This window comes from Hylaeus volcanicus, chromosome 6 (assembly GCF_026283585.1).
Source record: "Hylaeus volcanicus isolate JK05 chromosome 6, UHH_iyHylVolc1.0_haploid, whole genome shotgun sequence".
NCBI classification, from domain to species: domain Eukaryota; kingdom Metazoa; phylum Arthropoda; class Insecta; order Hymenoptera; family Colletidae; genus Hylaeus; species Hylaeus volcanicus.
Window position 1 is genome coordinate 4,609,923 of NC_071981.1, and position 25,579 is coordinate 4,635,501.

General features: G+C 40.7%; 1 protein-coding gene across 14 annotated transcripts in view; it reads left to right on the forward strand.

Annotated features, from left to right (window-relative positions):
* LOC128879118 (cAMP-specific 3',5'-cyclic phosphodiesterase) overlaps positions 1 to 25,579 on the forward strand; it is a 169,632-nt gene that overhangs the window by 129,265 nt on the left and 14,788 nt on the right. For 12 of the 14 annotated variants that reach the window (XM_054127994.1, XM_054127991.1, XM_054127996.1 and 9 more), the window contains 3 exons: positions 7,886 to 7,987; positions 8,089 to 8,153; positions 8,926 to 9,038. In XM_054127994.1, the coding sequence (XP_053983969.1) occupies positions 7,886 to 7,987; positions 8,089 to 8,153; positions 8,926 to 9,038 (280 nt within the window). Of the gene's footprint in view, positions 1 to 3,594; positions 4,654 to 7,885; positions 7,988 to 8,088; positions 8,154 to 8,925; positions 9,039 to 23,640; positions 24,357 to 25,579 lie in introns of those variants that run through there. The other 2 variants (XM_054127995.1, XM_054127997.1) reach the window with 2 other exon arrangements.

Here is a 25,579-nt window from a genome sequence, read left to right on the forward strand (position 1 = left end):
GTACAAGCGCGGCCGCCAGCGCGTAGCCTTCGCTACCGCGGCCGCTCCAACGGTCTACGCGCGCTCTGATTGGTCGGGGTTTTCGCTTAATATCTCCTTAACGAAGCCCCATCCGACATTTTTGCAAAGGAAATTGTTGTTCAGAATCGTCTCAGCTACCCCCCATTTCCGGCTCCTCCCCGAGTTTTCGGACACCCTGTATATCGCGACGCGAAATAGAAAACACTGAATATTTATGGAATTGTATGCACGCATCAGCATCAGCATCAGCAGCTCCTGTTTTGTTCGTATTTATCGATATGCAATAAATACGCTACGAGTTCCGAATATTTGAAAATTGCCGAGTACGGCCGACAGACAACTCATTCATAGAAAACTACCTCTTATCATCTGCAAGCTCCGCTCTTTAAATATTTACGAATGAAAATCGGGACTATTTCCGTTTTGTTTCGTTTTCCTGTTACCTTGGTATTTCGTTATTTCTAGAGATTGTCCCCATCGAATACGATAGAAATAATCTTAAAGCACGTCTAACGCGTTGAATTTATCAACAAATTTTCTGGACCATTCGATCGTCCTTGTTCCCAGAGAACTCGATTATCATCGATCGAAGAAGAAGCGAAACTCGGAGGCTTTCGGTCCGTTTAACCACCGAAATTAACTGCACCTTGAAATCAACTTTGAAACTCCACGTTCATGCAAACTCCAAGCCGAAAGCTCCGAACGCATTCGTGTAATTTCGTTTCCTTGAAAAATCAAAGAATCGAACGAGCAAACGCTTCGTTGTTAAATCATATCATTTTTATTGTAATCGGCTCCTGGATCGAGATCCTCGTCTCGATTGTCGGAATCGCGTCGTTCGTTGAAATAACGAGGCTGGAATTAACGCGACCGAACGGAAATTGCAATCACCGACGGCCAACGTTTCCCGTTTTGCGATTTCGACGACTCTCGGTGCAATTTCATCAGCCGTTAGATCGCTTGCACAGACTGTACTTTCAAACAAATACCATATTCTCCGGAGTACATTCGGTTCGCAAAAAAACATGGTAGCATGCAGACTCGAAAATATTGGGCCGTAGGTTTGATTTCGAGCAAACTAAAAACGCATCTAGTCGTTACAAACATTATCATTATTATTAGTATAAAGTTAACAATCGATCCAATTTAGATTTCCCTACAACTCTTGCTACTTTTAGTCAATTTTTGTTTCACTTGTCGTGCATGTTTCCACTCAATAATATTGGCTACTTTATTTGCGAAAATATTACCTGTAAATATTATCGTGAATTATTATGTATTACGCGTTACACGGAGGATAATACGTGAAATTGACCGTTTCGCGTAAAAGACGTCTCGTGAAAACAACGTTAAAAGACCTTGCGACTGCATTATGTAGATATCTACCATTTCTGCATTTGTATTGTCTGCCTTTATCGGTTCAGATAAAACTTATCGCGAAATTGTGTAATAGTAAAAAATGTTAAACTGCGCTACTTTTATCCTGAAAGTAAACAAAAGTGCTCGTAGACTACAATGAAACCGTTAACTAACCAGTAGCAAGTTGTCGTACTTTTAACCAGCAATCTTTATTTTTGGACATTATATGAATCGAGGTCGATAAGATTGTCGAATATAACTTCGGTTATAGCCGTGGAAGTCACGTGGACGGCGCGGCGCTAGTATCGCGTCCCGTATAACTTCCAAATTTGTCATTTTTGCTTGATTACGAAGCTTCTCTATTCTGTATTTTCCTGAAATCGAGATCAACATTTCGATTGATCGACATTGTACCGTATAGATGGCAGTATATTTACCCTCGTAAAATTTCGGAAGATCAAGTGGGCTCATCGGCGATATATATCCTTATCGTTATCGCGATACACGAAAGAGAACTCGTCCCGATAATCCAACTCCCCTAATCTATTTCAGTTCCCTATCAGAGATTCGCCGTGACGTTAGGTCGGCGAATCGAATGGGTTTATCGGTCCGTCGCGATAGTTTACTAGGAAGAAATATGTATATGTAGTATTATAACGTTAGGGCTAGCCTACCGTTGTTGAGCAGAAAATTGCTGAAAATTTTGCTCGAATGTGATCCGTAATACTCGATTCGAATTGGTAGAAGGAGCAAGAATCGGAAGACGTAGGTAATGAGAAGTGTCGTGTACCTTTCCACTGGCAGGAAACGATCCGAATGTATTTATAGACTAGCTGGAACGATCGTGAAAAGAGTTGGCGAGGATTCCTGTTGGATTGCGTCAGTTCTCGATGGCTGGAAAGGTCAGCCATCTCTCCGGTTTCTGGCTGATGCGCGATGTCGTGTAGAAAGAAACGTGTTTTCGAGTCGTTTTTGTAAACTCTGGAGGCTACGAGTTCGACGTTCCTCGCTGTGGCTGTCGACGCGAAAATACTTCCGTGCCTGGAAACCGTCAATTTTTCGTTTTAAATGTCGGTGATTGGTTGGTTCGCCTTTACGTTCCTCCGGAAGTCAGTCAGACAACCGTGGTGGCTGCACTTGACGTTAAACGACCGCGTCGTCTTTGCATACCGGTTTCCCTTGAACATCCTTGTGCTCATTAATTCACGTACGATAGTATTACGAAAACCGGAATATCGTGCATTATATCGTCTCTTAATGGTTCCTGTTCTTCTGCGACAGTTGGATGCGGAACAAAAAATATAAATACTGTTCAGCAATAGACTGATTGAATTTGTCCGAAGATATGGTATAATATTAACATGCTAAAATACCTATCGACACTGATGGATACGTTACGTAACTCCCGAGTATCGATGTTACTCATTCGATTACCTAATATTACAATAATAATCATAATTCACGTTTTCAGCCATTAAGCGTTTACTCTGCATTAAAGCGTTTTCAAGGACGCATTTTGAATGAACAAGCAGTGCGTATTCAAACACCGAGAATTAACCAAAGCGTGCGTTCCAATTTAGTGTCACTGTGCCGCTTAAATTCCAAGATAAAGAGACACGATGCCAACAAGTAGCGAGGGTCTAGCCTAATTAGTTTCATTTGGTTAAGTTGGTACTTGGCCCAGTTTATGCGACCTGTTCGCGATAAAACTGATTCTCTATTGTTCCATTCTAATGCTATCCACTGCCGTCCCCTCCCCTATATCTTATATTATTATCGATCATTTTGCTAGAGAATTTCGGTTATCGATTACTTGGAAATTTCTTGGAAATTTGAAAGACAGCCAAGTTTACCTAAAAGACTATCTAAAAGCTGAACTCGCTGTAGCTTCGTTTCTAGTGGTTGGTGCTATACATCATTTGTGGAAGCAAAGCGACGCGACGCCCACATACTTCTGACGAATAAATCGACAGGACGCGACGCGACGCGACGCCAATTCAACTGCGTAACGGTCCTTTTCATATTCAATCAGTCTAATGGAGGATCAGTATTCGATCACTCGCAAATTCCACTAACGAGAAGATCGTGCGTCGCCCATTCTTCCTTTAATGACACAGACCGATCTACGATAATAATACATATTCGGTTAATTCGGTCCTTCAAATCGGACAAATCAAATCTTTTGTTTCTACAGAAATTCGAGATTGCATGGAAACTCTATCGCCGTAATCACCGATAAAGCGAACCACTCAAGTATAGCGACAAGATAAGTAAATACAAGGTGGAAAACTTGTCGTGGTTTATTTGGGAGTGGATTTCACGAATGAAGTAGATCGCTTGTGATCGATTCGCGCACCAATTTCAGTTGGATATTCTTTTTTTTTACCTAAATTGTTGAACCCTTCGCTTAAGATGACATATTGTTTACACGAAATTCTAAAGTTTCAAACAAACATCCGTGAAAAGAGTGTCTCTGGAAGTGTCGGTTCGAGAACAGTTTTCGATGACGTTTCACCCGTGGTTTCGTTCGCTTCCAAAGTGAATTTATGGACAAAAGTGTTGTGGAGAATAGCGTCTAGAAGATTGGAATCGTAAGAGGAATCGGAGGAGATCGGCGGCGCCTCGCTATTGTCGAATGGCGAGCAGAAACGAGACGCGTCCAATTTGGTTGTAAGATAACCCACTCTATCGTAAAGAAAATTCCGTTGCATCAAGAGACGAAAGTGTTCCAAGGAACGTGTTCTCCATCAGCGGCCAGCCAACTAGCGCCGCGTTCAGCCAGCACGCGTCCACCCCGTGTTTCTTAAGTTGCCGTATCGGACAGGGATCGAGGGCGAAACCCGTCACAACTCTCCAACATCCGGATCGCTTCAGCTTAATTGAAGAGAATCGCAAAGACGAAACTGCGAACTGCGCAAGCGAGGAAGCGAGAAGAGAGAAGTGAGAAGCGAGGAACGAGAAGCAATCTCCTCGCCAAGAAATGTGTCAGAGAGCGAAAGAGCAGAGATCGGAGTGAAATGCAGCGAATAGCGAGGTGCAGGGAAGCCTAACGATGTCGGGCTCGAGCGGAGGGTTGATGGACTTCTCCGAGTCCAGCGGTGGGCTGAAAAGATGCGGCGGTGGCATGAGTTCGCCATCGCTCGGTGCAGGAGGCGGCGCAGGAAATTCCGGAGGGCTGCCTCGAACTCAGTCGGCCTCCACGCTCCGGGTTAGATCGTCTAGGAAGGCTCTCTTCTGGGAGCAGTGCTTCGAGTCGCCACCGAAGAGAGACTTGTAAGTGGACGATGATTGTTGGAGGAGTCGAGAGTGTCGAATCGAGGTCGACAATCAGTCGCGAGGCAGTTTAGTAATTACTGGTCGTGTCGGAGACTTCTGAGACCTCGGTGAATCGGGGTTGACGAAGGTTTGTTTGCTTCCTGCTTGTAATACTGGCGAATCTCTAGGATACCTAGGATGAACGACCCGCACGGTATATTAAATATACATACTCGTGTGTATAATCGTCGGTAACGATCCAACAACGTCGAAATAAAACGATAACAGCCCTCGTTAATCATAAATTTATTCACTTTCGTAACGAGTACCTGACTTTTACAAGAATTACAAAGTGTATTTATTTATACTTGACGACAACTGTTATCGTTTGATTTTTATTGGTGTTTAACAAAGTCTATTGTTGAGTCATTATCGACAATTATATTTTTAGCGCAACCCGTCTTGTCGACCGTTTATCGGTTCTTTTCGATTTAAGGTCGATTGTCGATAATGTGCAAGTCGACGAGTTCTGATAAGAGCTCGATTTGATCGATCATTCCTGGGAATTACTGTAATCGTATTATAATTCGCGGTAATCCTTGGCTAAAGAGGAATCGAGTGTTGACGAGCATTAAAGATTGATCGACGTTGATGAATTGTTGATAATACATTTTGATGAACGATTAGCGAACGATTAATTGAATTATAATCGACGACAATGTTTGATTAAAAAAGCGCCAAACGACACCATCCACGCAGAGTTGATAAAGTTTCAATTATCGATAATATTGTACTTAGATAATCTTCTTTAGTCGAAGCGTAATAATTTTGTCGCTTCTTGTTGAAAAAGCAGTCAACGTTTTTTAGAATAAATATGGATGTCGTATTTCATAAATAAAACTTTGCCGTGATTAAACTGTTCGAGTGACGCAAATTCAGTATAAATTTAATCGACAAAAATACAATCTAGTAGTAATACCGACTGCAAAATATTTCGCAATTCAACGGAACGACGGAAATAATTGGCTAAATTTCAAGGAACTCATTCATGGATGGCTTCAACATTTATTACCCGCATGTTTATCGGTTTGATGCATCTCCATAATGAATCAAGTAAACGAGTGTCAAGGAACATAAATTCGTGCGTTGGAGAAAGGCCAGAAACTCGGTTAGAGTTTTCCAGACTAGCTATTATTACTATTATTACTGGCCTACGCGCGAGTTTTAACTTGTTGAGAAACAAATACTAAATAACAAATAAAAAATTATTGCTATTTTCAAGCAGAATTCGTTTCAAAGCGTTTATATTCGTTTTGGTAGAACCTTAATTAAAATTCATTTTATCGCGCATTTATTCCAATTAGATGTTACTATTATTTTTTAGTCTTCCATGTTTAGACAAATATTTACACGTTATACCATAAGTATCGGTAGAAAGAATTAAGTCAGCGTTAATAAAAAAAAAAAACAACTCGCAGAATGAGAAATGAAATCGTCGAATCAGATGTGTTTACGACGAAAACTTTGTTATTCGACCTCGTTTGAATGGAAGGGAAATTGCAGTCAATTCGTTAATTACGCTTTCATTAGGCGAGATTCAGCCAAGGTTTGATTTTCGTTTTAGATAACGAACCAGCGCTATCGTGAAATTCGATTCTCCCATTTTACTCGCTAAACTTTTTGTCGTTGAATCAAATATTGAAATGTTAAATGGCGGCAATTGTAACGTTAAAACTTTGAATATAACTATACAGTTTTCAAATAACACATAAAGTAGAAATGCGTTAAATCGAATACGAAAACAAGCGTTGTTGGTTTTTGCAATAAAAAATTTGAGTGATACAAAGTCGTGGACGTATCTGTGTGCCACATAAAATATGGTCTCGTTTTTGATTATCAAATTTCACATAGAGAATACGAAATTTCGTTTAGCCATTCCCAGCTGGTGCACACCGGCCGGGCCGCACGGAACGCCGCGTCCGCCCGCACCGGTGACGTTATACATTGTACGTGCGTCAATCGTATTCGAGCTTTTCTCTAATATGAAACTATACGCATCCGCGCATTCCGCCAAAAGCCATTAATTTTAATGAAAATTTTGTCTAAGAGGAAGTATTGTATCAAAGAACTGCTTGAGCGAGAAAAATTGTGCTAAAATGTATTATTTTAGAATTACGCAAGAAAACAGAAAATGATGGCAAAATTATTCGTAACCTATTCCTTGTATGAGAATATTCTTCCGGTAATAATTACAATTTCAAATACACGAAACATGGGATGAAACAGGTTATAGAAATATCGCATTAATCACTTGGAACAGGTGAAAATATAAATTTTATCGAAACAAGTAGCAAAAAGATTTGTTTCCGAAAAATCTTTTAATCGAAATGATTTCGATCGAGCTCCAACTGAAATATCAAACTCCTTATTCGTTGTCTTTCGTCGTAATCTTTCGTAGCGTGTGCATCGACAGTTATAAAAGTTTGAAACTGCACACAGACTTTATAGACACTCTATATATAATACATAGATACACATCTATACGTGACGCAAGTTCCTCGTTTGGAGCTCTATAGCGCGACATAGACGTCTTCTTAGCAACGAAAAAGACACGCTTTATGGTCGAGCAAGATCGTTTAATGTAACCTACTTTCCCTTGAGCTTTCCAAGTTCTTTGACTGTTCCCCTGAACGGGGAAACTTTCCGGGATTTTCCTCGACGATAAAGACGACCTAGAGTTCTTTTGTGGAAGCAATTTTGCCGGCAAGTATTCCAATTGATATTCCTACTCTTAATTGGAAACCTACGATCGTCGATTGAACGTCGATCATTTTTATCACAATTCCAAAAGTTGACGCACTTTAAAACTAACGCAACAACTTGTTTCATAAAGCTCTGTTACATGGTTAATTATTTAAACAGCTTTAAAGAGTGAAACTTGTAAGTATCTTGGTTGATCTCATTTGAAATTCTTCTCGCATTTCGCAAATGCCAAGAAACTAAGCGGACAGACGATGTTTCAAAATTAATGCCATAAGTAATGTAACAGAAGAAACAAAGGATGTACAGTTCGCTACTTGGAAATGGTGTGCTTGCATGCCAATAGAGCGCAGCTTTGCGAAAATGCAATGGACGTCGCGTCGGGTCCGCCACATCGTGAACGCTTAACCGCTTGATCCCTCGAATTTCCGGTTAATCCTCGACTTTCGCCAAGTTCAGCGTATTGACTTTTTCTTGTTTCGTTTTGCAGCCATGGCGAGGAGCTCATCGTCACGCCATTCGCGCAGATCCTCGCGTCTCTGCGCTCGGTCAGGAACAACTTTGCCTCGCTCACAAATGTACCCCCGAACAAGTAAGTGACAATCATTCTATTTCTACTGAAAATTTCAATCGTCTTCGATTTAAGACGATACCTTATAACGATACATTCTATTTGAATTGTTTTCCCTGTAGATCACGGAGAAGTAGCGCGGCGCAAGGGAGTAGCACGCCGCAACCACGAATACTGGCGCCAGGGGGTAAGAAACACAATTTTTCCATATCAATGAATCTTTTGATCGGTACACTGCCTTTAGATTCCGAGTATTCTACGCTCGTGAAATTCATTTAGATTATATTCGGGATTATTATAGTTTTAACGTGAAAGCAAAATTCGGTGAATTTCAATTCAAAACATTTTCAAATTGAAATACCCTGAAATATTCTGATTTGGTTTATATATTGCTTATTTTCAATATCACCCGTCCGATATTTTGACGTCAATCCATCGCTTTTAATTTTCGTTTCGATGTTTCCCCCATTTTTCTGTTTACGTCTTTCCTCTTTAACTAAAGGTAATATCCAATTTTAATTTAATTTAATTTAATTTAATTTAATTTCTTGCTTCCCATTCGTATTAATCTTGTTAACCTTTTTTCATTCAGACCTCTAAAATATTATAAATAAATGTACAAATTTTAAATTGAAACCAATTTCGCTTTCTGTTTGGCGTTTCGTAATTTGTTTAATTCTTTGTTTCTCGTTTGAAATTTGAAATTTGAAATTACAAAGATATTTAGATGATCAGAGTTTCTTTCATTATCCGAAGTTGGGCGTTTAATTAGCGCCGCTTCCGCCTTTGTCTCTGATTCTCGTCGAAAACGCCCTTTCAGGCTCTTCCAATTCTCCTTTTCAACCCACCAACGGCCCTTTCGTAACGCGATGAACTTCACTCCGTTTACAAAGATTTCAGTCGCTTTCAATTTCACACGAACACCGCGTCTAATGTCTTCGTTTCCTTCTGTCTTTCAGAGGAGCCCTATCAGAAGCTGGCGGTGGAAACGATGGAGGAGTTGGACTGGTGTTTAGACCAGCTGGAAACCATTCAGACGCATCGATCCGTGTCTGACATGGCCTCCCTCAAGGTAAGTCGACGGCATAGATGTTTTTTCTGTTTCGTTTCGTAGCAGTGTTGGATCTCGGGAATAATCAGAGCACATGTGTATCTCAGCATTGTACCAGCTGGAGAAGAGTCGTTTAAGACGACTCCAGCCAAAATGAAATCAATCAGCCGGTTAGTTTATGGCAGGGAGAAATTCAAGTTTCGAAAGGAAAATTAGAATATCCACTGTTTGTCTTGTCACGGGCACTTTAAAATCTTTTTACGGCTCCAGCTAAGAAATTGAGAAAGAATAATAAATAATAGCGTTTAATCCTGAGATCTGAAAAAAGAACTCTTTCGCTCGAAGAACTCTTTCGAGGTAATTCTTTCGCGAATGATTAATTTCCTGACTTGTTTTCATATTCCAGTTACGTGAGTTTTCAATTTCCGTTCCTCGTAAAAGTCACTCGTAGAAGTGGAAGGATCGGGTAACTGTGAACGACCCTCTATAAAATTCTTTCTTTTTTTTTTTGTTTCTTAACAAGATCGAAATTTTCTAAAGTTTCTCTGGATTTATTTCGACACTTTAATTTTCTAAGGCACAGATTAGATAGAAGTTGTCGTTCTAGCTTGATTTTCCTTAGAAAATGTATTCTCATTGAAAGAAATCGAATACGATCGAGTCATGATTTCTCTGCCAGCATAAAAATATGTAGAATTCCACTTGGCAGTTCTTGGCTCTGTTTTTCTTAGATCGATCGATAGTAGTGGATGTTAAAATGATAAATCTGAAATTATAAATATGCAAATACTGTCGTCAATGCGAGTAGCTAAACATAACGATATCATTGAAGTATTTGAACCGTGGACAATTTGTTTACTCCGATGAGATCGATGGGAAAAAAAAATGCCGTGATACGATCATTCTGACATTCAGAATAATAAGTAATTTTAAAAATAATTCCAAGGCCGCAAGATAGTCAAGTTTTGAAATTATTTTTTTAATAATCCTCCTGCTCTCGTCTCCCTCTCCCACTCCCACTCCCAGTTCGGATCGATCGGTCCTACGGGACAAACTTCTTGCCAGGATCTATGAATATTTATCATCGTTCGGATTATTATGCGAATCTTGACGCGAACTTTCTCGGAGATTAATTTGTGTCTCATTTCCCGCGATAAAAATTTCATTAGCGTGCAGTCCAACGGATTTTACGTCAGCGTGTTTTCTGCTTTCCGCCCGGAAGATACGTCACGCTCCCATTTAGAGTTTCGAGCACGTATCCTGTAACACGTCAGGGCATCCTTATTGGTGGACGCTGCGCAAATCTCTGACGAAACGTGAGATTGCAATAGAATGATGAAAAGGAGAGCTGCGATGATTCAGCAATGACAAATTGGGACACCGAATACTTTGACACTATTTTTCTAAAAAAAACGTTAAACTCTATCGCGTTCCATCGTAAATACTACGCAAGGGTCGCAGGCGTCGCGGCCGTCGCAAAGGTAGTAACGGCAAAAGATTGACTCGAATAAAACTTACAATTTGATTTTAATATCGATCCCTTACACTCTACCGATATTTCTCTGAAAAATTTACAGCCTCGGCGCACACGCAAGAGTTTGAGAGATTGAAAATCTATCTAACTAAACTAACTGATCGCGAACCGCCACCTGCTGTACCATAGTTGATGATTTTCCGCAGACAGGACATTTTTGTTCGAAAATAACAAGATTTTCAACGTTGAAAGTTCCGTGGTAATGTTGGCATAAATATTCCAACGAATTTTGCGACACATCCGCGGATCCCTATGGGGGAAATCGACCTCGATAGAATCGAGCAGCCTCTCTGACGAATGTTATTTATTGCGCCCGCTCGCGCTGCGGGCCGACAGCCTCGCAAATTCCTGGAAAGCTTGGCAGAATTTTGACCGTGCAGCCTCGAACTTCTTTTTCTAGGAAACGATTTTCAGGCAACGCCGCGCCGACGCTTTCCTTGGACGACAGAGGAAACTCGCGTTAAATCGCGCGTGTCACGTAGTCGGGTCAAGGCAGTGCGTTTTTTGGCGTTTCGAGCTACGCGATCGATTACCGTGCTCTCGTTTCTTTTGCAACTTTTGTTTCGCTCGCTCGGACCAGGCTAGACCGGGCAATTACCGATGAAAACTAGGAAAATCTAGAAACTACGAAAGTAGAAAGGTATCAGGTTGGAAAGAACGTTTGCCGAAGGTTCATTTTAATTTACCGACCGAGAGCTAGCCGATAATAAAATCGTAAAATAAATACGTAGTATCGTAGAAGAGAGAAGAAGAAAAGAGAGGCGAGGGAAAATTTATAATGAACCGTGGATGATCGATTGATTTTTCCTGCAAATACGATACGATTCGCGTTGTTTGTATTTGCATGCGGTCCCTTGTTTGCGTCGATTTATTTATATGCATTCAAGGAATGTTTACAATTTGTTTTCGCTAGATCGGGTATCGCAGCGAGCTCCCGGGATGCCGATGTTTGACCAGAAAATAAAACAGTGGCTCGACTTTAACACGCGAGCAACATCGCCAACTTATAAAATCCACGAATTTGCTCGTTGAAACATTTTTTCGATAAAAGGATCGAGTTTATCGAGAAGTCAGAAAGAAGCTTTCGGGGAAGTCGGATGCCATGGAGGAACACTTTCGAGAAAAGGTTTTTTCTACATCGAGTAACGGTAAATTTGTTTCCAAAGGAAAAGGAAAATAAATTAAAGGAGAATATTTCGATGGATTTTCTTGCCAATGGTTGAATTTCGCTTTAGAAGCTTGTTACTTGACTGAGACTTATTATTTCTCGGTTGAGTTTATTTTACGGAACCTATGCTTCGCGGAAACGCTGGTCGTACCGAACAATTTTCGAGTACATCGAGTGAGCGAATATTAGAGGAATGTTAAATATTAACGGTAAACGGTGCAACTATTTTGTTTAGTTAACATGGTAATTGTTATCGACCAACAGTCTGTGACTTCCGAAGCAAGAATGTTATTAACGAAGATGTAATAAAAAAGGAGATATAAAGAAAACGTAACGATCGCGATCGTTGCCGTGTACGAAGAAAGTATCATAAATCTGCTCTAAATATTTGCCATAATTTCACGAATCGTTGAGCGCGAATTGGTTCTTTTCACGAGATGACAGAACACCGGTGCGGTGGATGCTGCTCGGCTATAGAATTGGCAAGGATTCAAGGAAATATCGATTGTGCCCACGCGAAAAGCTAGGAGCCTAGACGATAATTGTACATTTCGCAGCGTTAATGGAAAAGAATGTATGAAGGTAGAATAAGATGGATTCGAGAAATGATCGAAATAATGTCAAATTTCTCATGTAAATTTTGCTATCTTTGAATCGATCTTTGTGTCGATTGGTCCTGGAGTCTGGACATCTCCGAGTAAAAGCAAATGTGTTTTTCGCGTGTCTCAAAGGCCGTCCTTGTCTCTTTTGCTTTTTTTCGTTTGGAAAATCGATAGTTTGAATTAATTGACCTACATCGACGGCGGTAACTCGTGACCTCATCGTTAAGCACACCGCGATCGAGTCGACGCGACGTCGATACCGACACCGACGCTTCGTGCAGGTCGGTGTAGATACACGTGGGCGAACAATGAATATCATTTCGTCGAGCAGGTGGTAGAGCATGACGAATTTATTTATAACACTGTTGCAGCCGTTCAACTACCGATTATTTCATTCTTAAAAACGTTTGAGATTTTCTTTGAAAAGAAAAGAAAGGTACAAATCAAACATTGTTACTTTGCACGACTAACAAACTAATACTATTATATTTACAATAGCGATTCCGTACTTGAAACATACAAAATTTCCGTATAAATTCGATTAAAATAAACATAGCAGCTAGCCTATTATCGATCTGTACTACTCGTCTGTCCGCGAGAATTATATACCGTCTGATTAAAGGAGTACTCATACTACTCCGTATCTGGATTTCATCACTGGTTCCGAACTCTTTTAAAATTACGTCCGGCCAATCTTTCTATAGATAATCGAACACGTTCGAATATGTTTGGACAAATGTTTGAATACATTCCGATACATCGATCCGAATCTTTCAGTCGATTCGAGTATATTCGCTCGTCTTTGGATACGTAGATACGTACATATGTACATATATTGTTCGACCGTCGAGGTTGAAAAGGTGTTTCAGTAGCAACGGGTTCCTTCGACAAAGCATCGGCGTCGGGATCGGCGTCGGGATCGGCGTCGGTCGAGGAATTTCGATATCTCTCAGGGCGGTCCGTCAATTCCCGTGAAACTTGAAATCCTGTGAGCAGCCATTCGTTCGCTGGCCCGTCTTCGATTTGACCTTTAAAAAGTTTCCGCCCTACGAGTGCCAATCGAATTTTCACCGCCACCTTTCGATTCCGCTCGTGGCCCGGATGTCAAGATCCGATCGATACCTCTTCGTCTGGATTTCCTTTTTCCTCTTTCAGTCAGTATCTATGGTTTGTCTCTCGGAAATTTTTACGAAACTTGAAGGACTTTCGACAGTCGATCATTCGTAGAGAGTCAAACAAACGCCGTGCGCCGGATAAATTCTTGGTCGCGTCGGCCAGCGTCGACGTCGCTTATACCGCGAATTAGGATGGCATGACGATAGCGCGGCGTGGCGTCAGACCTATCAATTTCATTCCACCTTGGAAATACCGCAAATTCTTCGGGGCTTTTCTAACTTTAACGAAAAATTGGTCCGTGTCGAAAACACGTTTAAATAATTTTATTTAAATTAATACTACTCGATGATTATCAAATAACGAGCAAACCACATAATGAAAAGTAAATATTGAAATATGGTTCTCGTTCATGGATGTAATTTTCATTTACACAAACATTATTCCTTCGTTTAATTCCATTAAAAGTCAGAGGAAATGTTACTGAATTTATACCGAATCTCGCATCGTGAAATAACGTTTGTTCAAACGTATTTAGATCTCTTCCATTCCGTTGAAACTAATTAACTTTATGCAATATTGCGAAGTACTCGTACATATTTAAATATCATGATAAGTTTTTTCTAATTACATTTCTCTCGTAGTTGCATTTTATGTTGGCATGTTTCGTTATTACACAACGTGATTCGATGAATATACAGCGACGCTAAGCGTTTTCAAGAATGAAACCACTTTTCCAAATTTGTTACTGTACGGTTGATTTAATACGGTTTAAAGACCTAACCGACGCCACATTTTGTGCCAACTAACGACGTTGCTTCCAGTTAGCCTGATTTTCGTACAAGTCATAAGAAACTGGGAGGTTAGGCGAAATCTACTCCATAGACGATCCAAATGAGACGGACGAATGTGTTCGTCGAAATTGTCCAAAAATCCATAAGACTGGCGTCCGGCCAAGAGGCGCCTGACGCGGAGGCGGCGACGTCGCGACGTTTCTTACGCCACGTTATTCATTCTTACTTTTCTTCTGTTCCGTTCTTGAACTTGATTTTTCCGATTCGTGAATCGAGTTAGTTAACTTTCTTTCCCTTTGCGTAAAATTATACTTGTCATCTTTTGCATTCCAATGAAAAGATTGGAATTAAATATGAAACTAAACAAAGTAATTAACAGGAAATTTTTGTTATATTGCATAATAGAAAGACAAAGTTTTGGTATTTGATCGTGTCGCAATCTTGTGGCGATTTCTCATCGTTGATGCCACGAGATTACGTAACATCTCTCCGACTCGATCGACAGTACAATTACTGAAATTCAATTGTTTCAACCTTTCAAATGACATCTACATATATCGATCCTTTCATTAACCTCAAGCTCTTTTTACGTTACGATCTACGTGAACTTGGAGACTAACTTGAAAATACTTCATGATAATAAATGTCGCGTACGCATACAGTTTTGAATAATTTGGATAATATAATAACAGCTTCCGCTGCTAACATTTCCATCTTTCTCGCGCCTATACATATATGTAACCCCATCCCTTTCCCCGTTACATAACGCGTCCTTTTAAGCTCTGTAACAGGCAGCTCATCGCTCAGAGTTATTACACGCATCGCCAAACAGAAGTAGCATTTAATAAAAATACGTCGAGCATTACGTAAGTCGTCGTCCCCGCAAGCTATATCATTCGCCACCCCCGTTGATGTTCGTACCCTTGCCTCGTACACCTGTGACGTATCCACATCAGCCTTTCACGTGTCTCCACAGCCATTTGTTCATCGTGCTTTGCGGCACGAGGCTCGATAACGGCGCGACGTGACTTCTCCCCATATTTTCGTATACTACTGTAAACGTTTATCGACTTTTTACAATTGACGACAGATTTTTGGAATTCGTGAAGCTCGTACCACTTCTTCTCCCTGCCAGAGTCGTTTTCTTCGCTACTGTTCGTTCTCCTGTTACAAACAGAACCCCGGATGTTGCATCTCATTGATTTCTCTGGAATTGACGTCGAATTCGAAAAATTTGTTCTACCTCGTTTACCATCATATTTTCCTGTTTCTAAATCTCAATTTTATCGGATCTTTTCCCGACTTTCCGATTATTTTATTTAGCAGAATTCCCTGAAACATGACATCACGCTCGAACAAGGCGTTTTTCACTCATTTTACCGCGTTCTTTTTCCTTGGAATTTGAATAAAAAATTGCTGGTTAGGCTGTTGCAGTATAAATAACAAAATTCTAGTTTCATGTTAACGCATCGCATCCAATGTACTTTGTAAGTTTCTGCATTCCATGCAGAATCGTGCCTATCTGCTTCTGCTTGCAGCACGTGGAAATCCAACGCTATGTTTACGACACAGAATTTGTATCGATCAATCGATTTTACTACTCGCGCTAATCATTTTCAGCATTGGCCGAGTCATGTTTAACGGAAAGTCAGATCTGAAAAGAACGAGACGCGTGTAATTCCGAGGCGTTGAAAATCGAATAATTAAAATTACTACTAAATCGTTATATTCCTGTCTGCGATTGGAAATAGGGTACTCGACACGCTGCTGATCGATTAAAAGTGAACGAACGGGCCGATAAAACGACGCCAGCCAACTAGACGCCTTGCTTCAAGCCTCGATGGCAACACGTCGCGTCGTTGTGTTCTCTCTCCCTCGAAACACCCTTCATCTGCATTGGATATTCACTTTCACTACGACATTACAAACAGACAGCTATTATTAACATTTCCTTGTATACATTTACCATATTTTTATTATAAGCTTGTCGATACTTGGACCTTTAATTTTCGAATGTCCGATTCTCGCGCGATGTCAAGTGTCCGTCGACAATCGACAAAGAATGAAAGGAATTTCAAGGAAACATCCGGTAAATGGCTCGATTCGTCGAAGGAAATATTTTGCTTGCGAGAACCGGATGCTGGCATTCGTTAATTTCGATCGAAAGCAGATGGTTTACTGCGAGTGTTCCGCAACAGAATTTCAGACTCTACAAAGCCAACGTGGCAGAAATTTTACGGATCGTATATCCTAGAAATTCCAATTGATTTTTGGCACTTTTACGAGACTGCGAAATTTAAATACCTTTCGAATGAAAAAGGATAATTTAGAGTCTGAAATGTGAAGGAAATTGGTGAAATGTAGCGTTAATCAAAGTGCTTAACGGTGTATAAACTGTTCCAGTAGACAAGAGAGGCACGGATGATACTGTTCTAAATGCGTCTTCAAACATTGCAGTACGAGCGTCCAAGAATGAAAACGAGTTTCTCTATTCTTTTTATAGTCGCCTGACGATCAATGGCGCATCATTGATTTTGCTAGATCCGTGCCATCGTGCACGTTTTTCACCTGGTTCGTCGCGTCCCGACGCATTTGTTTTCCGCCTGCTGATTACGCGGACGTTAAACAATCTTCTCTGTCAAGCGAAACGACGCGACGCCGACGAGTGCGTTAGTTAGACGACCGTTCTCAAGACGATCTGCGCGGTAAAGCGATGCAGATATATAAATAATAATAATTTCGTTACTTTCGTAACAATACAAGAGAGATATATCTGTGTAGGTGTACGGTAACGTTTAGGCTTGATAGAGATAGTTTCCTAGAGTCGATTTGTACCGTTGTGCCGTTGTGCCGCTGTGCACAGCGTAGAAAACATAACGGTAAACCGAGCTGCCATCGCAGGTAATCGCAGATAATTTGTACCCCGTCGATTAACCCATCTTGAAATAAATTCTCGCATACGTCAAACCACTTTTGCGTCACGACCACGTGTATTTGCTAGCGTTCTTATCTTTCGCTTATAAAATCCACCCGCAACGGTGGCATTATTTTGCAGCTATCGTAAACGCGTAAACCTTGCGTTTACACGAGCATCAGTTGGGGTTCAAAGTCCAAGTTTCATTTTGCAGTTTGTACGCGAACGTTGTGGCAGCTTTATTACAAGCTACTTAATTACACCGAGTTTTATTATTACATTATAATCGTAGACGAATATATCCGTAAAGTAGGATGAATCTCGATAAAAATGAAACGGTAACAAACACGCTGCAGAAACATTCTAAACATCACGAAATGGTTAAATTAAAATTGCTTATAACTAGTAAATCTTGTCAACTGTTAATTCCCCTTTGGATAGATTTTATTCGACGTCCGTTTTATTTAACGTCCTTGCCAACAGAACCGTAAAAAGTCGATTGAATTCTGCGGTGTTCCATGCGACGCTAATTGCCGAGTATAAATTTCGTTGGACGTAATCCAAGCGCAAAGGCAGGAAGGAAACTAATTAACCATTTCTTCTACCTCGTTAAGATTGAATTGCTTCGATCGATTACTCTGACGAATGCTGCCGAGTTTGAATCTCGTAATTTGCTATTATATAACAATGTACAACTCTGAATTATCAGGGAAAGTAAAGCACGCCACCTGTTTTAAAATTCCATTAAATGCATAATTTAACGAGTTTTAATTAAACGAGATATAGCAAAGCAATCCAGCAACCGGACTTGGATAATGCCACTGTCAAGATGCGACGTAATCGTTATTCGACGCGACCTTAAAGAATCGCAGATGCACTTTTGTACCTCGTGACACATGTCTCTCTAGTAGGTACTCCACATAATCGGTGTCAACAACAATTTCTTAAACACGCGTATGCCTCGTGAACGATCATCGCTTAACGATGCGCGCTGCATACGTACCCATACCCATCTGCCTCGTTTTATCAATTCGTTGAAGCCTATATTCATACAGAATGCAGACAATCGGTCTCGCTGTTTCGAAAGCTATGGATCTCATTTCTTCTAATTCGAACGTGAACTTTTCGTTTTGCTTTTCCTAGTGGTTTTTCCTATTGCTTTCGCTTGCAATTCGAGTATACGTATACACGGATGATGTATCGCTTAAATTTATGTATTTATTGAAACGATCGATGCGTCGAAATAACAGCATTATTCAAACGTTACGTTCGATATTTTTTCAATGGTTAGGATATTAGGTAATCGGTTGAAATAATCGAATATGGACATGGATAGAAATCGAGAAAGCAAGAAGCGACATAAAGAAAACCGATCGCAAGTCAACGACAAAGCAAGCACTCGGCTCGCGACGGCCTTCCTCCTCCATCCGACGCGTCGGAAGGAGGAACAAAAGTTATTTCCAGCGACGGCCCACATGCACCGACCGCGAAGATCGATAATTTGTCGTTGCGGTACGTTCATTTTTTATTTCACCTTCCCCTGTTCCGTTTTCGCGACGCCCAACGGTGACGTTCAAAGTGCATCGATCGCTCTTTCCCAACGTGGTCACGTTGTTTGTTCTGCTCTGGATCATAAGCTGGGCCAATTTCATTTCGGACATCGAATAAGTCGTTATTCCATTTGTAACTCCTTTACTTATTGGTCATTACAGACATATGTATATATAGCTTGACCAAAGAAATAAAAGTTACTACTGGCCGCGCGCATTATTCGTTTACGAGGCGGTACGATTTCGTTTGAAACGTTAAATTAACTACCTTTCTTCCATGTGAGTTTTTTCTTGTAATTGTCTCGATATGTCGGTACCCGATAGACCATTAGATCCTTAGGGATGTCGTCCTTAGCAGGCCCAGTTCCACAAAGCCACCCTGCAGATGAGCTCTTAACGCAGACATTTAGGTCAACCGTGTCGAGCACTCGTACTCGGCAAACCCTCGGTTGAATGTTTTAGCCAGCACGATGTAAGGTCATTTGCCAGTGGTATCGAACTCTATCGGTCTTTGAAAATAATACAACATTCGGACAGTCTAGACCCTGTGCCGTGGGCTGAGGACTGTGGCCGTCCGTTGGTGAATGGCTGTCGCTGAATCTGTCTCTCGAATGCGCCGATGCTAACAGGTGGCTAACGAAGCTGAATTCTACGCATGTCCTTGGCGAAAATCATGACCGAGCACGGAACGATGACTAATACGAGTTCCAAGTGTAACGACTTATTATACGATGAATCGTTACGATGAGGTGCAACCGTTTGCGCACCGATGTGTCACGCGCGACGTTCATTGCTCACACCTAACGACCTGCCATTCGACGAACCCTTTCATCATTTTTCACGACCGTTATCGAATACGACAAAGGGGAAAGCGACGACATGCTGTCTCGCAACGCTGAAAGCTTTTCCACTTCTGCTCTAGGTCAATGCGATTTTATATTGTATTATAATCGCAGAAACGTTTTACGCAACTAAAAGAAGACGAGAAATGTCCTATGATAAATAAATGTAAGTGTAAGCGATACATGATTGAAAAACGATGCGGAGATTCCAAGTTTTTGACGGAAAAACTCGATGATTCAGAATGAATAATAACAAACAAGAGTCTGGTAATTCCTACGTCGAACGATCACATGGCGTGAAAGTTGAAAGATTCACAGACGGAAAAGTTACATCGAGTAGAGAATCGAGTTTGTTCCGAGTATTGCACATTAACGATCTAGAAAGTGGAAACACCAAGGGGCAAGGGGGACAGACGTTTGAGGCCTGTAAAGAAAACCGATCGCAAGTCAACGACAAAGCAAGCACTCGGCTCGCGACGGCCGAAGAAAAACTTTTCTCACCTAGCATATCTGGTTCTGTAACGAACGTCGAGATGCTAATAGAGAAATATATGCGAGAAGCTTGCTTCGCCATGTGTACAAATCTGAGCAAAACGTGAGACAGATTTTGAGCCAACTTGATCCTAAGAAGTTAATCGATCGGTTGTTTAATATTATTCTACCTCTGTTTCGAGGTAGTTTGCAAAATTTCCTCCAAGCTCTGTTTCTCGAACTGAACAAATTTCCACCTCGAACGAGAGCAGCGTTTGTATTGCTGATGGCCAAAATTGGAAAGCAAGCCCGGCCACGATTTTATAGAAGCGTCACGACTTCGTTGCGTTTAGGAGTACACCAAATAAACCTATTCTCGGCATTAAATCACGCGTGATTATTATTCCAACTGTTCAACAGAAGAGCCGAGAATACGGAACCTTGAACCGTAATCTCTTACATACCAACCAAGATATCGAACAACGATTCAGGATTCGGTCATTTTGTCCAGGCATAAATGGCATATGCTCGGGAAAATCATACGAAGAATAATTGGCAGAAAAATGATCTGTCTCTCTCGGTGTCTGTCGACACGCCGGCGCCGCACGCCGCCCCGCGCCTTCACATTTCGTATTCCGAGATACCGCATGATGATTGCAATGTATACGTGATCATTGTCACGTCCTCGTGTGTCTTCCTAGCGGCAATTGACAGCTGTCGAAACGATTTGCAGAAAAAATTCAATTACCACCGAGTCTACTTTCTTTTCGAAGAAACGTAATTTTATGTCTCCCCCATCCGAATCGAGTATTTTATTTTGGCTGGGTAACGTTGCGTCTTTGACTCGTCCTCACGTTTTTCAACCGTAAGTGAAAACGTGTTGCCTATTACGTACACATATATCTGAAATTAGATTTCTTTTGCGAAGAACAGAATCTTGTTTCGAACGAGGTCTGCTTAATATTCCAGCTGACAAGTTCAAAGTTCTTGTTTATTGGGTTTCTCGTACGATTAATATGATATCTTTCTACTTGGCGATAGTAGAAATAACACAATCAGAATGACTATATTTTATATAATACTACTCTTTCAACTTTATAATAACACGTCGGTATACATGCAATGGAAATATTGGATAAAATACATGAGGTAAATAATTGTAACTCACGAAAGTGTTTTCTTTTGGGATTCCCAGCAACACGTGTCTATGTTCACATTCTTTCTATATACTATTTTCGTTTCTTCGTTTTGCAATTATTTAAAATATCCAAACAGATATAAATTACTAGAAATTTTCAAAAAAAGAAACACTCGGTAGATTTTAAACTGTTTATGTGCCATGTGTTGTAATCTCACGTATACGAGTATACATGTTAAAAGCGAACGACGACACAAAAATTAACCCTCTTGAAATGTTCCTTACAGTATGAAAAAGATGAAAATGTAACGTTAGAATTCGTTTGTAGAAACGGAGTACGTATTGGGTCAAGTTTGCTAGGTATTAGGTATCCTTTTTAAATCCGCAGTGGAAACAGACGTCACGCGTCAGCCAGCCGCGGTGCAACGGCGCACCGCTACTTCTGCTATCGACTAACCTCTACTCGAGTCGCTTGTCTTCAACGCCTGCGTTTACTCGTTCCAATTTCGAGCGGTATAGGTTTTGTCGATAGGTTCGAATTTATACTTTAGTTTATTTGGAAGGAGTCCGTAATAGAGAATTCCCTTCAAACTTGTGTTGCAACGCGTCATCTTCTCCGAATAGTCTACCAGCTTTTCGCGTTGTTAACCATGTCTCGTCTGCTTTACCGTAACATTATTTCCGAATGATATATACTTTAAAAAGTATATATACATATAGTTTTGGTCGTTTCACGTGAAAAACCGAAGAAGAAGACATTTGAATCCCGTAGGTTGCAAAGTGTAGGCTATGAATCAGATTACGGATCACCTCCACGCGTCACGATACATCCTCTACGATCAAATCCAAAACGAATGTAACGAATGTTTCTTTTTCAACTGAACAAGATTCGAGATGTTGCGAGTTTCTAATCTGGAGGAGGATGTTGGATGTTCGATTCGGTTGTTCTATACAAAGTATAGAAAATGTATGGTTACGCGTTGTTATACAAGGCTCGAATACGCCTCCTCGAGAGTACCATTCGCGACATGTGCGCTTACATAATTCTTCAGCAGCGCGCAGATGCTCGATACTTTTTGCTAAATGGTAACTCGTTTACTCGGTCTACACGGCGCTTCCTAAGCGGGAAGAAGAAGACTCCTACGAGAGGCGTCGTTTTTTTAGCTCGAGAACCGCTTTGGACGGTCTCGGACTTCAAAATAGGAGACAACGAGCCCCTTTCGTCGAAACTCTTTGTTGACTCATTTCGATGAACAGAAAGTGAGTCAATTTGATTGTTTGCGACGTTAGGTAGCTTTGTCAGCAATGATATCAGGACCAAGAAAAGTGGGCATTCTTTTATGGAGTTTCTTCTGGCTTGGTCAGATTAAAGTGTAAATATCGAAGGTTCGCTCAAAGAATCGAGAGTCGTTAATCCTTTTTTACTTTTCTACCTATAAGGGAAATATTTTAAATTTCCAAATTTTAAATTTGGAGTACGCTGTATTCAAAAATCAAGGATAACTTTAATCGTCCGTCACTGACAAGTTGGAAAAAATCATACCAATAGTCTCGATCGCTGAACAATTTTTTTTCTCGACAAACTATCCGTCCAAGTAATTTATCAACGTTGAAATTCGTTGAAAACCCGTTCGTTTGCAATTAAAAATAATAAATCACGAGATCGATTTCTTCGGACAGAAGCAAACGTATTAAAACCTCGTGGTGTAACAAACCTGTATTCAACGGAAATATTGCTGTGTTCCGAACCCAACGAAAATGCATTTTAGCCAAGTCCTAACGGGCGTATGATTTTTGAAGAAATTATTCGAACGGCAAGATTTCACGAGAAAGAAAAGCATAGCAAGTACCGTACTTGCTAGAAAAATAGCAAACAGTGATCGAAAATTCTGCCAACTCATTCGACTCTCGTCGAGATTCCTCTTAAATCCACGTATACTCGGACAGTGAGAAATCTTGCCGAGAACAATATCCAAAATTATACGCGTGAAATCTCTCTTCTCGCCTATTATTATCCAGTCTCGTTTCTATCGCTAATATTAGAAGTGTTACTGTCATCCTTGCATAGCAGAAATCAATTTAAAAGCCTGTAAAAAGCGTTGAAAAATATTACACTTTCATTTCATCCTCGATATTTAACAATAAGTACTCGTCTAGCTATTAACCCTGAAGACGTTAATAACGCTAATTTTAAATTAGATATTCGCAGACTTTCGCGGATCGGTTCGTGTTAGATTGTAATAGATTTTCCAAATCTACACACTTTGACAAGATGTTTGGTTGTTTGAAACAAATCCTCTGAATGATTGAAGAGGCGATAACGAGCTTTCGCAAAAATGATCGGAAGAAGACACGAGTTCGTTTGAATTGGATCGCTTCCTGCCGATTCTCGAAATCCCGCTTCTCGCACGAACGATCCCCCCTCCAGCACGCGACTCGCCCGAGAGAGACGCAGAACTGGTTGCGATAAAAAGCAGGCGGACGCGATTCCAGCACGTAGACCACGTTTAGCAGTCGAGTGACGTTCACGCTTCTGGCAAGCGTCCTCTGAGGCATAGTGCATCTCGTAACGCGACGTATCTAGTGAACCAAACCAAACCAAAACAAACCAAAACAAACCAAAACAACACAAAACAAAACAAAACAAAACAAAACAAACCAAACCAAACAAAACCTTCTATACTTGTAATCGTAACTCTTTTTCCATCCTAGCGAATCTCATTGTTTATCGCGTATTTCGCAAACAGTGGCAAAAAACAGTGATAACTTTTCGAACGAACCGGAATCGTGAGATTAGTCGCTGAGCTGCGGCAAAGTGAGACCCGAACAGTGTCGAAAATCGTTCGTTTACGCGAGCAAAAGACAAGATCGAAGAGTAACCAGCCTCCGGAAGATAGAGAAAGTGCGTTACAACGTTACAAGGTCTGTACGGACAGAAGGAAGATTGGTGAAAGCGAGCCAATTATTCTGCGACCCGAGGAGACACGTCGATGCTCGTGGTTGTTTCTCGTTGAGGTGCATCGACGACGTGTGCCAGTGAAATCCGAACGTTGACTCGAGACTTTTCGATTCGTACCCGAGACTCTCGAAACCATGGTCCAACAGATAGACACCGAGTACGGTACCGGAAACGTTGACGAGATCGCGCGGTACTTGAACTATTTGACGACCCTGGCGGACCTCACAGCCATGGCTAGTATCGTAGTCGCACAGGTAAATCGTAACATGGAATTTTCATCCCAGTAACATTGCCGTTTCGTCAGACTCGAAAGTCTCGTGTTATGTATTCGATCTCGATACCACTCGATGCGGTGGCTATCGTTACGGACAATTTAGGATAATCCTCCAAAAGATTCCGTAAACATGGTCCTATTCATTGTCCACGCGAGACCAGTCTCTTAGGCATCCCTCGCCTTTTGTTCAAAATATTATCGCTTATCAGTTTGTAAATACGTGGATTCGATACGATGCGGTAGACGTTGAGGTAAACAGTCGAGCATGCCACCGAATATCTGTTACCATTACCAGCAGACTGCTTGTCTTCGAGTAGGTTGATTCCTTTGGTTTATTCTTCAAGATTGCAATCGATCACTTTCGCTCACGTCTATGAACCGTCCCTATCCTCCGTTAGACCGATATATTATATTATAGAAAGAAAAGAATTTTCCAATTCTGCGTTCTATTCGCGAATGGAACTATTCTCGTGGGGACAGTGTAGGAAAAATAGCTATTAATTAACTTGTACGTATAGTGGTTGAAACTTGTTTCTAAGAATAGACGTAAGCATCGCATCGCTTTCCATATGCCAACAACAATTTCATGCAAGTAGAAAGTTCCCTCGTATTACCAATTCAATACCAACTGCAAGATTTACCGGACAAGTGTCGAGTATTCTTCGTAAGGAAAATATAAAACACTGAAAAAATATCGGAAGAAAATTCAAATGGCAAATAATGTTATTGCGGATTACCTAGGATTAAATAAAATAATTGATTTCCAAAAGAAACGTAAAGAAACATTTACACTGCGATTTCAGCGGCTTAGTCGCTAAGATAAAAGAGAAAATATTGGTCTATGGAACGAGTTTCGTGGATTTAGCTTGAATCGTTCGATCTGCGAGCAAATCTCGAATCCTCCCTGCCATATGTCGCTCTCAAATCAGATAGATAGAGGTTTCACCGAGGCGATTTTAAAAACGATCGCAACGATATCGCAACGAGCTAGATACACATGGACGTCCTTCGTTGCCACAAAATTAGTGCGAAATTAGAGAGCATTGAAATATTGACAAAATGCTGTTCTTCTTAGAAAGTTTAACGACGATGAAACTTTGTTAAATCTTGAATTAGGAGAATTAGTATTGTATAAAGAAAAATACAACAACGCAAATATATGTATATGTATATGTATATGTATATGTATATGTATATGTATAT